This window comes from Accipiter gentilis, chromosome 16, assembly GCF_929443795.1.
Source record: "Accipiter gentilis chromosome 16, bAccGen1.1, whole genome shotgun sequence".
In the NCBI taxonomy this organism is placed as follows: domain Eukaryota; kingdom Metazoa; phylum Chordata; class Aves; order Accipitriformes; family Accipitridae; genus Astur; species Astur gentilis.
This window is the reverse complement of record NC_064895.1, coordinates 27,051,185-27,066,162: the sequence shown is the minus strand read 5'-3', so window position 1 is coordinate 27,066,162 and position 14,978 is coordinate 27,051,185. Positions and strand designations below refer to the sequence as shown.

The 14,978-nt window shown below is 43.1% G+C and overlaps 1 protein-coding gene across 1 annotated transcript; it reads right to left on the bottom strand.

Annotated features, from left to right (window-relative positions):
* Positions 1-1,760: 1,760 nt before the first annotated feature.
* On the bottom strand, positions 1,761-3,588 carry LOC126046421 (interleukin-17F-like). Its single transcript, XM_049818781.1, has 3 exons — positions 3,562-3,588; positions 2,742-2,986; positions 1,761-1,998 (listed from the first exon to the last, which is right to left on the bottom strand). The coding sequence occupies exons 1-3, from the start codon at positions 3,586-3,588 to the stop codon at positions 1,761-1,763; spliced, it is 510 nt and encodes a 169-aa protein (XP_049674738.1).
* Positions 3,589-14,978: the final 11,390 nt, after the last annotated feature.

Here is a 14,978-nt window from a genome sequence, read left to right as displayed (position 1 = left end):
CTGTTCCCATGCTTAATATTCTTGGGACAGTCATCTAGGGTGAACTTCAGGACCTGCGGGAGACCTTAAGGAAGAATAGCTGGAGATAAGGTAGGAAACAAGCTAAGTTAGGATCACATATTCTGCTAGATCCCTACATATGGGCAAAGTTTTATCAGCGGTTGAAGGTAACTGAAGGTGTGGACAGGAGTTCATTGCTGTGATTGCAGATACTGTGATCACTCAGAGTTAATTAATGTTTCCTTGGACCAGTGCATATCTGCTCGGTCAAGGGATGGTATGAAACCTGTGGCCACGCTGTGAGTTTAGGTCACAGGCTGACCCACCTGATTGTGCCTGGAGTAGAGTAGGGAGGGTTTAGGCTCACTGGCACAGCTGGAGGAAATAACCCCCAGCAGCAAAAGTCGGGATGATCACATCTCCAGTATAGCACAGCTGGATCTGGAGAAGATGCTTGCACCTGAGAGGACCTTGCCTCTCATTAGGGACTTGCAACTCTGGCCTCTGCGTCTCTAGAAATTCTGTATTTGCTGTTGCATTTGCCGATGGCATTTTGCCAGCGCCTGAGAAGGGTCACACCTCCCTGAGACAGCAGCAAACAAAACATCCACGTCTTCGCAAAGCAGCCTGCCTTTTGAAACACGGAACATTTTCATCTGAGCACTTTTAACCTAAGCATGCTTTAAACAAAACCGCCCGCAGGGCTAGATGTCCACCTACGCAAGTCCCATCGCATCTGCGGTAGAAGTGCTGTGTCAGTGTGCTCTACATTTGAAGCACTAACTGCTGGCAGCGAACGTGTTGGAAGGACACGAGCACGGAGAAAATTACGATTGCAGTTAGCAATACGTGGTTAATTGCTTCAGTTACCCACCCGACTCACATGCTTCTCCTCGTGTACACGGGTGGGGACTCTGCACCACAGAAAATGTGTTGAAATGGGTTGGGGTGAAATTCTAGATAACGTCGGACTAAAGTTAAAACTCGGCAGTGGAAGCGCACTCGCCATTTTAGGGGAGGGAGTTTCATTCTCCCCAAAGAAGCATTCAAAGTGTTGCGTTGGACCTATCTTTACAAATTCCTTCCCAATCAGATAATTAGCTGGATAACTGGCTAGTTACCCGCTGCTTTTTTTGCTAGTCTGTCTTTAATGTGAATCTAATGGATGTCACTTGGTAAATAATTTTCCTCCGCTTATCTTAGTTTCTCTATCTGTAAAATGGTGTTAATGACACAAGCCCGAACTTTTTCATGGGCTTTACGTTCTACTGCAGCAGAACTAGATCTTTTTCAAGACAATTTTAGGTTTTAGCATCATGCAAATCTCTCATAATTGAATTAAGAGATTTCTTGCCTTATCAAAAAGGCTTGTTTGGAAAGAAAGGAGAATACCACAGAGGAGTTTATGACTTTTTTATTGCACAAAGATAAATAAAGAGATACATTATTACCAACTTTTCCACCAGCATAAATAGAATTACATAAATAGAGATTTCAAAGTGTAAACTAAAGATGTGTAAAGAGTTCCCATTACTTTTTCATCTGGATTCTGAATTCACAGAGTTCAAGTTTTTTGGGGAAAACTTTTTTTTTTCTTTTAACTGAGACTCTTTTAATTTTTAACATATCCTGATAAATTCTAGATAATCATTATGGCTTGATTCAGTTTTGTGGAGACTGAATCAGGGCCCTTCATTTCAACGCTGTTAGGCAAGGAAGTTCTTCTCCATGGCTCCCTGCTCTTACACTACTGGCTCCCTCTAAGCCTGGTGTCGGATCAAGGGGGTGGCACACGTGCAGCCCACAGTGATTATTTTCTTCTCCAACCGATAGGATTGGTGGCAGCCCTTCTGCTCCCTCCGGAGAACAAGGATCTCCTGTTGGATGGGGACGGAGTTGAGGCTGTGGTCCAGCTGCCCATCCAAATTCACGCACCTGGAGTGGCGGCACTTGGCGTCAGAGATCACTCGGGGGAAACGGTTGTGGTCCTCATCGATCCTGTGGGTTGACATGAAACGAAGTATTTGAAATGGAAATGCTGCTGTATCTCCAGAGGTGTGATAGTCTGGATCACTATGGGCTCCCAGCTCGGGAACCTGTACCTCCTGGGATATTGCCTATGAAGGGTCAGTAGACCCTCCACTAGTGTAGGTTTTTATGAAATAACGTGTAAGTAAGTAAATACTGCAGGTTTGTCAGTGTAAGAAAGACAAGCATGCCAGGACTGCATGCAACTGCGTTTGCAAAGAACTTGTTTCAGATAGGTACTGACTGTGAAAGACTGATTAGAAACTATTCGAGCTTCCCAATATGCCAGACTGACTGATGGACCCAAAGACCTTCAGCTCCCCCCCAAACCATGAAACGTTCTCAGAGCCTGATATGTTATTAAACCACCATTGAATTTGGTGCAATGTCAGCCTTCTGAGGTATTTTTTTATGATGTCTTAGGTAAAGAATGCTTTTGAAGGTAAAGCTTGCCCCAATATACAAATAAATTAATAAAACTACAAAAGTAATTTGCTTTGCCTTCTGTATGCTGGCCTAGACCATGTTTTTGCTCTGTACTCCTTTCTGTATTTGTTATCATTCAAAGAGGATTATATGGACTGTGGATACCCACACCTTTTCAAAATCTCTCAACAGTGAAGCACTGAAAATAAAGGTGTGGGCGTAGTCTCAGCATTATTCTTGACTACTGCAGCCAGTGTATTTCTAGACCACAGGGACAGAGATCATACCTGTAATCCCACGGAGCCAGGGAGCGGCTGCTGACATCAGGACTCACTTTGATGTCCTGGTTCGTGTTGCTGATGCTTATGTTGACTCTCACAGTTTGAGGGAATTTTGAGTCTTTCGGGGTCAGGCACCCAGCATATGCCTGCTTCAAGAAGCTCTCCAGCTTGAGTCCAGGCTGTATCACCTTCCCGTAGGCAGAACTGCTGGCTGACAGCACGGCCAGCAGCATTAAGAGCAGTGATCTGAGCTGAAGGCAATTGGTGCATTTAGGACACAACGCAGGTACAGCTGCTCTAACACGACATGCCTAACAACTCTTCTGCGCGGCTGGGAAATTCACCCACAATCAGGTAGTTAAGGCCTATACTGCAGGTTGGAGTAATTATGGAAAAATGTTCCCTATATCACGTCCACTCCTGCTTTCATTGACTAATTCTTACAGTGCTGACAGGTATGGTATACACTCAGTCGTAATTTGGTGATAAAAAAGTTTTTAAATTCTAGAAAATAATGTAATACAGGAGATAGCAGAAAGGATATAACAACAAAAAGACACTCTAAGGTTGAGCTTTCAATGTATTTCTTGACTCGGAGTACGTTGCGGTAGCCCTGTTCACTAATATACCCCGTACAGTCTCGTTGCTGCCCCATGCTGGTGCTATTCAGCAGTCTCCCATTTCAGTTATTTTCAATTACTAATGGTTTAAACAAGCATTTTAAAGGCGGGTGCAGATCCCTATTCCTGACAGTCATCTATTAGAATTTAAATAAGCCTCTGTCAAATTGGAAGAAAAAAAAAAACCCCAGAAAGCAAGTTCTTACCAGAGAAGCACAAAGGATCGGAGACATCTTCCTTCCTTCTCTTACTGCAGCTGCTGCTTGAGCTGGGCTCTGTTGAACTGAAGGTGTTTGGGCACATTTGCTGCTGGACTTTTTATAAGGGCTTCTGTGCTGTCCTAGTTAATTTTGGGTAGGTGTTTTTTTCCCAACCTTAACTGTGGTTTCTGACCATAACTTAAATTAAAAAGTGTATGTATATATATATTCCATTAACGCAGGTGGAAGACAGGATATGGGCTCACCTTTTCTTAGATCTGTAGATGATGTCATACTTTAGCCATGTCGCTCAAGTAGTAACAAAACTCAATGATGATATTAGAAAAACCACCAAAAAATTGACACACGCTGCAGTAAGCGGGCGCAAAATATGTGATTTTTAAATTGTGACTAGACTCATCGTCTAGTCAAATGTAAGTTGATGTGCTTCGCCGTCTTGACTTGGGATGCTGTAGATATGAAAATCACTAAAGTCACTGGCACTGCCAGATTTGATCTGTTTTTCCTAGGTCAGTCTGATGTCTTTTCATCCTGAATTGGGCAGATGTTGGACAGCTGGTCCCCATCTAATTGCTCTCCAATACTTGCCATGTGCTGTCACTTGTCTTGATGTCTCAGGAGCTAGGTTCCTTCTTAAGCTCCTATTTTTTTTTCTCAGATTTCCTAGTCCGGGTCAGACTATTTTTATTCATGTCTACACCTCAGGTGTGATATGTCAGTTTATGTCAGAATGCTTTGTGATAGTGAGTTCCCAAATCCAGCCATTCTCCATCTGGGACCCCCCCCCCCCCCGTGAACATTGATTTTGAGCTTGCCAACTTTTCATTTCACCTCGGCTCTTGTGCTATGAGACAGGGCTTTGATCCTAAGGAAAGGGGTCTGGGAAGTGTGATGGATGTAGTTAAACCTTCAGTTCCTAAATTAGGGAATGGACAGAGGGCTTCAAGAGAAACCTTGTGAAGGCTGTGAGATGCAAAAGGACTCCTCTTGTAGGCAGAAAAACTGGAAGAAACTGCAGGCACCTCCTCCATGGTATATAGGTGGTAGCATGCTGCACTTGAAAATCTTGGGAGCTAAAATACCTTGCACTGTGTAGCCCCAAGGCATTACGACTCCCTGTGTCCCAGCCCTGTGTCCTGGGTGACAGTGATCAGTGATCCCGTGGAGCTCCTATTCCCACCCTGCTCTCTCTCCATCCTTGTAAGACCAATATACCGCAGCTGTGACGTACCCTGCCATGTTAGTATTTAAACATGAAATATTTAAATCCACAGGTTCAAGAGGACCCACTCCATTTGACACGGTGACAGTCAGGATGCCTTTCTTCCATTCAGGGATATTTTTTCTAGATTTTCACTGAGATTTTGTAAGGGGACTGCAGACCTGGAGAGCTTGGGCTACTTCAAGGCTCTGCCCCCTTGTGACTTTGGGTCATTGTTGTTGCTCTAGCTGCTAGTGGCTGCCTTGTTTTTTGATTTTTCTTAGGCAGATGTCGCGGTGAGACCTGAATGGTCATTAAAAACTGTGGGCTTGACCCTGAAAGGGACCTCGCCTGCAAGGAGGGTTGTCTGCGTTCACTCCCCTCATCTCTTTCAGGGATTTAGCTCTCTAGTAAGTCACTGGGATTTATGGTATGCTCTGGGTGCTTTTGTGGCATAATTCAATATCCTTTGCTGAGAGCTCAGAGCTCTACAGTTATGCCAGCCAGCAGCAAAGTAGGCAGTGAGGATTTTGAATAAAGCAGATAAGGGCCAGAAACTAGAAACTTGGTGCCTCTCTTGGGCAAAAATCCCAACCTCTAGCCTACGGCGTCTTCTTCCCCCTGGCAAATACTTCATGGCATAGCTAATTAGGACAAGTCAACATCTCCCGAGGAAAGACTCTCCACCCACAGTGCTACAAAACCTGGCACACAGAGAGATGGGTCAGCTTAAATCTCTCGGGCTGCAGCTTCCCAGTTAATGATGCTGATCGTAACGAACTGTGAGATACAAAAAACCAGTTACGGCCAGCTTCTCTGGTGAGGTCCCTGGAGAGTACACAAGGATGGACTGGCACAAGGGTGTTGATGCTGCTCATAGGCTGAATTTCAGAGAGATTCTTGACAAAGAGACTTACCTTTTAGAAAGGAGGAGGGGAACATTGAGTCTATCCTTCTCTAACATTTCTTTCTTAGGAAATTAGTCTCGTCACTTTTCTCTGCATTACGAGCAGCTAGGATGTGCACCACGAAGTAATGCTCAGTGTAACAGCCTTGGTCTGCTGATGTATACCTCTTCTCAGGTCTAATTCTGGTGATGTTTTCCGATGAAAATGATGCAAATAAGGTGTGTTTTTTACATTCGCTTAATATTTACTTGTAAACCTAAATTTTACTCACCTTGTGTCATCCAAAAGAGGATGTAAGTAAGGGTAGAATTTAGTTTGCAGTTTCTGGGATAGCTATGACCTATATCAGCTTGTTTAAAAGATGCTGATTCTTGAAAAGTTAAATATATAATTCAGTTTCCCTCCTCAAGTTAGAGATGCATAGGTTAAAGGAAATGGTTCCCTCAGAAGGGGTTTTCTCTAATGCCATTTACTGAAATATCCATTCAAAGTGGGTCAGTTAAATTTCCAACTTTAGAAGCAAAAAAGATTTCAAAAACCTACAAGGTAGCAGAAGGTCAGATTCAACCAGTCTGACCCTAAATCCAGGCTCATCTACTCTAAATGTGTCAGTGGTTTGGGTTGCCTCAGTACTTGAAAGGTGAATAGTTAAGCATTCAAACACGGCTAACGTAGCGCAACATTGCAATGGTGAAAAAAAACTTTCCATGGTTTATTTTGACCCATGAACGCATTTGCTTGCAATTGTCATAGGCAGAATGAGAGGGTCTCAGGAGAAAATCCACCTCTTGAAATGCAAATGAAACTCTCACATTTCTGGTTCCAAGATTTTTCCAAGTTCCAAATAATTATTTTCCAATTCTTCCTGGTCTGAAGTGAAAACAAAAATTGAACATGACTTTTCCTGTGAGATTTGAATTTACCCCATGGGATTTGTTTTATTCTGACACTTAGCTCTCTCTTAGCTAGAGATCTGAAAACTGGGATACTAACAAAAGCTTTCTGAAACAAAAAAATTAAAGATTATCTAAAGCCTTTTGAAGTCAAACCTGGCCTTTCTCTTGGCTCTGGTGAAAGCTTTCTTGAGATTAAGTTGCTACTTAAGTACTTTACCTAGCTGAGATCCTTCAGGCGCCCAAATCTGAGTGTGTCAGCCCTAATGACACTTTTTCCCTTCAGAGTCACAGTGTTGGTCAGTGCCAGAGCTCCGGCGTCCTGACTGAGCCTGCTGTAAATTAAAAGAGAAATGGCAGAGATTTCCAAATACATTTTTTCTTAATTTGCTATCAGTTAAGTTTATGCTACTTCTGGAAAATAGGAGCTTTTCTATTTACATAAAGGAAGATATTTACCTATTTTTCCTTGTTGGAAAGAATTCATTTTCTTCCTCTTGAGTACATATTCTTACAAATCCCTATAAATAAAGCAATACTTTTCCTCCTACATACAAGTATTGCATGACTCACTGTGCATTGTGGACGTAATCTACAGGAGGTCAATGATCAGACTGAGCCTGAGGCCTGGGGTTATCTGAGAGAAACTCAGAACTTCACAGGGCAAGGGTTTGAGCACCCTGATTAAACATTGAAGTTTAATTTTAGTTTAGTTTAATTTAATCCCGCTCTGATGGGTCGATCAGAGACATCCAGACATCCCCTCCAAAATGGTTTAAATCACTGCACTGATCTCCTACTCCTAGATCTTTGTACAGGAGATATGACAGAAAAGTAAAGTAACTTTTTTCCTTTATTAAACACCTCTACTTCTCCTCCCCAGCAGCTACAGTAGAAATTACCATGTTCTACTGCATGCCTAAATTTTCCAAACACAGCTAAATCGATATCATAGCTATCCATCAGCTGTGGTTGCTGTCAGTGGTTGACACATCTGTTGCATGACTAATATCTAATAGATACTCAGTAACCGGGGAGTCAGCAGAAAGGAGGTAGACCACTCAATTCGGTTTTTTTTTGATTGCTGTTTGGAGGGATGTGGGAAAGAGAGGGCTTCCAGATATGGGAGTTGGACTTAATGAGATGCAGGAATTTTATGCCTGCTCTGGGGTAGTTAATAGATGATTAATACGTAACCGTAATGTAGTCTGGGTAAGCGGAGAGTTGCTTTATGCTGCCAGGAGGGGGATGCAGGATATGTCAGCTCAGATTGCAGCTGGACCCCGACCAGCAGCAGTGTTACTACTTGTGTTATTGTAGTGCCCAAGGGTTAGCACCTAACACCTGATGGAAGGGACGACATCTCCCGGCTACTTGTCTGCGTGGAAAGGAAAGTTTGCGAAATGCAAGAACTGGCTGATGAGAGGGGATCTAGGCTGAAACCAGATGACCAGAGGTGGTAAAGATCTCCCTTGAGCACCAGTGATTTCATGTATCTCCTCATTTATTTGTTTTTGTGGTTATGAATGATGGTTGATTAATGACCAAATAGTTTTGTTATCAATTAGAGATCTCTCTGTCAATGCTTTATTGTCACGGCTTCAGAGACATCCTGTGGCAATACATTTCACAACCACTTATAAACTGTGCAAGAAGAAACCCTTTATGGATAAAATTGGCTCATATTCAAGCTGGTAGAATGGTTTATACAAACATTTAACTCATTCCGAAATTGTCTGTTTGCTGTGCTATCTGCTCGCATCCTGTGTCTCGCCCACACCTTGGCCCCAGCGAATGCAGGAAGCAGGGGGAGAAGGACTTGGGGTCCCTCCTGCTGCCCCACACCCGCAGCACTTTCCAAATGAAATTTCCACCCGAAATTTCACTTGCTACAGGTTGAGACCTTTATTCCCCATCCGCAGTGGGTACAGGGACAAGTTGTTCCTGTCCCCCTTCCCTCTTGGGTCATGTTTTCAAGACCTTTGCACTTTTTTTTTTTTAATTTTTTTTTTCCCTTGCTCTGCTTGGGAGGATCTCCACTTGACACATCCATCTCTTACAGAGTGATGCTCCACGCTCAAGACAAATCACCTGCAGAGTGATTCAATGTCCCGATGCTCACAGACCCTCTGAAAGGCAGGGAACTGGAACACGGCACCTCTTCACAATCACAGCACCCAGAAACTCTCCTGTTTGCACAAATCTGGTGTCAGATTTCCAGGCAGTCTGTGTCCTACCTTTTGGAAAATATTTATTCTTCCTTTTTGGGACCTTTGTAACTAAAATTTATCTGAAATGAAGTAAATTCTGAAGGTTGTCAGGAAGTCCTTAGTGTATTTGTCCTCATCTCAAAACCAGTTGCCAGATGCAGATTTGTCAGCCTCTTTCACATCCAGGTACACGTACTTTTTCTGCAGTAAATTAGGAGTAGCTGTATTGGAGTGCTCAGAGTTTCCAAAACTGAAAATCTGTGGCAAACGGAGAAAAACATGTCACAGACTTGTCTGGAGAACATCTGAGAGTCAGATCTTTGCACTATCCATTGGGGGGGGGGGGGGGGGGGGGGGGGAGATAAATTCTCCTTGTGTAGTTTTATCAGTTCCAGCTGTTAAAATTTGCAAATACAAGTCTCTCATACACTGGCACAGCTTGTGATTTTATATTGTGTTATCACCCCTGACTTCAACAGGACAACAAAACGAGAAATGCAGCAGTGCACAAGGTTATCTGTACAGTTGTGTATACTCTCCTGGCAGATGCAAGAAAGGAGAGATACCAAAATACTGGATGCTGAAATTCCTCACTTCATGCTCTCAAATCCTTGTGAGGATGAAATTTAGCCCTGTAGCTTCATCCTCAGTGTGATGAAGCTTACTTCTTTGGGAAGGCTTACAGAAACCACAGCACAAATGAGAATCTGACCCCGAAATCTTCGACCGTATCTGGACGGGAACCAAAGCGGAGGGAAGACGAGGCAGCATCATTAAACGGGAGCAGTTTCCCTCCAATCTCAGCTCTCATCTGCAAGAGGCACTCCCTGCAGCCCTGGGCTGGGGTGATGCCCACGAGATTTGGGATCTGCCTCCTCGAGCTGCTGGGCAGAGGGGAAGCAGTCCTCCCCGTGCAGGGTAGCACGCAGCGCCCATAAAACCAGCTCGTGGTTTCGGTAGCGGTGCAAGGTGACGTTGTAGGAAAGGGACTCACGTGGAGCATTGAAATGTCGGTGCTAAGTGACGAAACGCCAGCCCTTAGCCGGCAGCTGTTGCTCCACTGGCCACCAAATTTGGTGGCCATTTGGTGGCTGTTGCTCCAAATGGCCACCGGCTTGTGCTCCACTGCCCACTGCTTTCAAACCAAATTAGGTCCAGAAAATCAGTTTTGTCACTGATGCTCTCACTGTACCTATCTCCCAGGGCTTATACTCAGGGCTGCCAGGCAGGTTTCATAAGGCAGGCTGCAGAAATAAAGTCGTTTCCACTGTGGCCATTTGCTCACTGACGGGTAAAATCTGAAAAAACTCGGTCATTCATCCTCTCTTTTTAAAAAGTCAAGCTCCTTTTTTTTTTTTTTTTCTCACAGAGAAATGACTCCCGGCCACAACATTTTCTGTGAAAGAAAGTGTCAGATTCAAAAGTATTTGAGAATAAGTGACTCAGAGTGGTTTTGATGAGAGTTGCAAATGCGCAATGGGCATTCTAATTTTCAAGCCCTTTCACCTAGCTGGGGTTTGAGTTGACTCTTTTTTTTTTTTTTTTTTTTTTTTTAAATAAGAAATGGAAATTGATCATTTTTCCAAACATATGCAAATTCTGACCGCAGTGAAATGCAGTTTCCAGAACTATCCCAGGCAGAGATTTCAGAGAATAACCACTGCTGAAGGTCTCCTCCACTGAGACGCGTGGTCTCGCAGCGGTGGGGTGGGGGCAACGGGTGGACGACAGAAGCTCGCTGTCCTATATTAACCTAATGATGCCTCTTAACCAGACGCGGTCCTTTCTGTGCTGATGCCATGTCTACAAGGACAAAATGAATAAGTGTATGCCAGGCAGAGCTCTTGAGTAATTTCTCTGTCGAAATGGACCATCCCTGCTGCTTTTAACAGCTCATTCTCTCTGGGTGAACTGACTGTGCTGAACCCAACTAGGGCTAGAAAAAGGAATTGTGGTCCTGCCTGTATTTCAACCAATGTGCAATCCTGCATGATCATTTATTCCTTCTGTAACAGCTTCTCCATCAATGCTGGAGGCCATCATCCGTTCTCCGGTGCTTGTTTGCAGACCTTACTCTTAATTTTCCACTGCAAAGAGTGGGCGAGGAATGATAGCCAACAAGTTAGCCCCCAAATGGGTACAGGGATGAGAAGGGCCAGCATCAAAGCTCAGCAAACTGTAAGGCTCAGGGGATTTTCTTTCTTCAGTCCCCCTTGAGCCCAAAGTAGATGGGACCACAAGAACTTTCATCGTCCCAGACCAGGAAAAAGAAGCAAAGGTCTGTGGGAATGAAGAGTCTGTGGTTCCCAGGATATAACCAATGGCCAGGTCACCACATCCTCGGTGAGGACATTTTTGTGAAGATGGGAGCACTACAGTTTACTCTCTGACTTAGGGAGCATAAGGTTACACGATCAACCTTGTCAGTGCAGTCCAGTCGCTTAGAGGACACCACCCACAGCCCCAAATCCACGGATCATCTGTGTCTCGTGCTCCCACCCGCTGCAGGGCAGGTACATGTCGCAGGATCCCACAGTGGCTGTAGCACACATCATGTGAAAGAGTCAGGTCTTTGACGCTTGTGATGCTTTTAATATTTCTGTGGCCAAACTCTCTCACATCCAGCAAGGAAGCAGTGGGCTTTAAGAAAACATTATCTGTACCACATCAACATGAGAAGATACGGGCAAAATCTTAACTGACTCTAGTTCATCCAAGGCATAACCATGGCAGATAGTCACAAAGAGCAAATTAGGATGTGAATTATTTGCTTGCAAAAGACTTGATCAGATAACTTACTTGTTCCATCAGATAGATAATTTCTTTGCAAATGATAATTCAAGTAGCTCCGCCAGCGTGGAGTTTTATTTGTAGCTGCAACTCATAAGCCTGCCAGCCAAGAAGCTGTGTGGCCACAGTTCTCACGAATGTTGTTTATAAACCCTCCTCGTTGCCAATGGGCCAGTCTAATTTGGTAGAAGAGGTTATGAAGCAGCGTACAGAGGTCCCACATGGATCAAGGAGGGATTACAATAACCATATTCTGGTCTTTCCCTGTCGCTCCTCTGCGAATTAAGAAATGTCTGTTTTCTCCACCACAGAAGCTTTGGGAAGTGGTGGTGGATTATAGGCAATGGTGGAAATGTTTGGGCAGGGTGGCACATGAGGACCTCTCATGGGACACCGTGAAGTCACAGTGGAGTAGCTGCTCCCTTGTGCTTCCAGATAGGGGTACCCAAAATATAAAGGTGTTTCTTTGCATTTTCATTCCAGTGTTTCCAGCCGCTTTTTCCCATATGTGCCCAGAACCTAGACATTTATACAGAGTCTGTTCTCCATCTCAAAAGCAACAGAAGCATTCTGGTTTGAAACCAGTTTTCAAGAGAATTGCATAATTTTCAGTTTTGAACTGCTGTTCTTTTAAAGATGGATTGAGTTCTCTTTGTTAGAAGTGCTTAAGAGCTTAAGAGAAATTGGAGTCAATATTTAATAAAATACATCTGCAATCAACCAAGTGAGAATTGTGGGTTTAGTCTATGGAGACAAATAAGTAATCAGGACCACAAACTGAACTAAAGAAGCTGATATATAAAAAGTTTGAATAACTAATACCAAACTAGAATCTAAACACACTTTTCAGTTCATAAACATCATAAGATGAATCTGTGTATCACTTTTACTTTCCATTTATAAGCTGCAATAGCAGGTTTGGTTGCACAGGCTGGTTGTGTATTTATTTGGACACCGTTACTTGGCAAAGAATTAAAATATCAGGTTTATCCGTCTGTAACTATACCACAAGTAGAAAAAAATAAGGAAATTATCATCCGTGGACTAAAGAGGTTATTCACATAATTATCATGGTAACAGTCCAGAAACCATCATCTTCACGCTCAATCTTCACTTCAGAAGATCTGCACCCTTTCAAAGGTACCAATACTTGAAATTAAGTCTCTCTAGATACACCAAACCTTGAAATAAGATACACACACTCAGGAACAGAGGAAGCCATTGCATTAGAGGGAGCAAGTCAAATGAGGTAGGAGCAATGAGCTTCTGGAGGAGAGAAAAGAAAAGTTATGGATGATTAGAGGTTGATTTTCTGATGGCTCTTCACATGACCTGTATAAGCCACACTGTGCTGAGCAGTGGGAAGGTTGTATAAATGGACAGGATTTGCATGCATGACTGTAAAACCCCCTCTGATTTCCCTGAAGTAATCAGTTAAGGATTTGCTAAAAGCTCTTCCAAAATAGAAGCTGAATTTACTCTCCTTTGTTTCATCTCTCCCTCTGTTTTTGTTACTGTGAATTGAAATATTAAAATGAAATGTGCCTACACTTCTAGCCAAGGAGAGAAACCCTCTGGCTGCTTTCTACCAGCTTGCAAAGCCTATAAAAAACCTCCGGCACATCCCTGGAGAGACACATCCCCACGGCCTTCACCTCTGCTGCCTCCCCTGATGCTCAAGGGGTTCCTCTGGGCTGGCTCAGAGATGGGATTTAGCTCTTCGAGCAGCAGTGCGGGGGGGGGCAGATATCACAAGACTTTTGTGGTGCACAAGAGTTGATGACTGATAAGTGACTTACTCAAGACAAGCGGAAGGAGACAAGCAGGCAAAGTACCCAAATGTCTCATCATCCCAGCCTGAAGTTTGTTTGCAAAGGATTCAAGCAGAGTTTTACCATATAAAGTTGCATCAGGCAACGTAAAATGTTAATCAGATGGTGGTGTGATTGCTTGTCTGTCTTATGTTCTTTCATTCTTTTCAGCGAAGGAGGGATTGGCAGAGGCTTTCTGCATGTGCACAAGTGACATTTTTTGTCCCTCTGCGGAGAGAAAAGGATGGTTTAAACTGGATTAAATGGTCTCATGCCCTGGCAGAACCTGGACATGGCTGGTGGAGGAGCAGATAATTGGTAGTTGGTCAAGAGGTGGGTTGTGGTCCTTCTCATGAGAGAATTATGAGGAGAGAAAGGGGAGAATGGTGATGCTCTTCCCTTGGAAAGCAAGCACCAACAGTGGTCCTCCTTGGAAACGATGCTCAAAAGCTTTTGTGTGATAAGTGCCTGGTTTTGAAAGACTGAGATAATGAAGTAGATTACTTCAAGCTTACAGAAGTCTTCTATTTTGAATTTTTCAGTGTGAATATATAAACACACACACACACATATATATGTATATTTCGTCTGGAAAAAAAAAAAAAAAAGCCTTTTGGGATGATGCCACACTTCCTGAAAACTGACAGTTGTGACAATTAATGGCCAATAAAATTGCATTTTATATTTTACATCCACGAATAATTTGCAGAATATTCTCAGGGTGGATTTGCACCGTGTTTTCATTTATTGTGAACAGGTAGTTTGCTTACTGCAGAATTGCTGAAGGCTGTTTCTAAAGTGGTTTGGACTTTAAAGGGTCAGCAGTAAACAAAAATTGAGTCAATTTTGTACTTTCTGAAGACCAAGGAACTTGGTAATTTCTAAGAATTATTTCTTTCCTGAATTTACTCATCGCTGCTCCTTGTTATCTCATAATTGTTTGGCTAATAAAATGCAAACAAAGAGTACGTCTTTTCACTTAAATCAGTGGAAAAAATCACGTTAGCAGTGATGAAGCGAAATGAGACGTGCTGACAGTCAAATCATACTCTATCCCAGCTGAAACCAGGACAGTATGACACTTGTGAAAATTCTGCTGTCTACAGTTCCCTTCATTCCTGCTGTGCCAGGACTAAGTACGATGGATGCTCTTGTCTTACAGACCTAAGCAGAGAAAGCAATGAGTTATTGTCTTGCCATGCTTACTCCACGGTGGAGAAAGCCGAAGCACATTCAGTTCAATGTTCACTGTTATTTCTTGCTTTCCAAAACCTTTCTTGGGGGACCAAAATGACTCCCAAATTCACTGGAAAGCAAAACAAAGCAAAACATCTTTCTTTCTTTTTATAAGATAATTTAACAGGGAAGAAACTGGATTTTTTATCCTTAGTGAAGCAAGATATTTTGTTCCAGATCATCATAAAATAAAATTAATAGCTTGGAGTATTCAGAAAGACCTTTCCTTTTAACAGTTGTTGGTATTTTTAATTAGTTTTGATTTATGGCAGTGGTAAGAAATCTCTTGGTGGAAGCTTTGGGTTTATTAACTGCTGAAATGCAGGAGGAGCACAAGTATGGGAAGGATATCA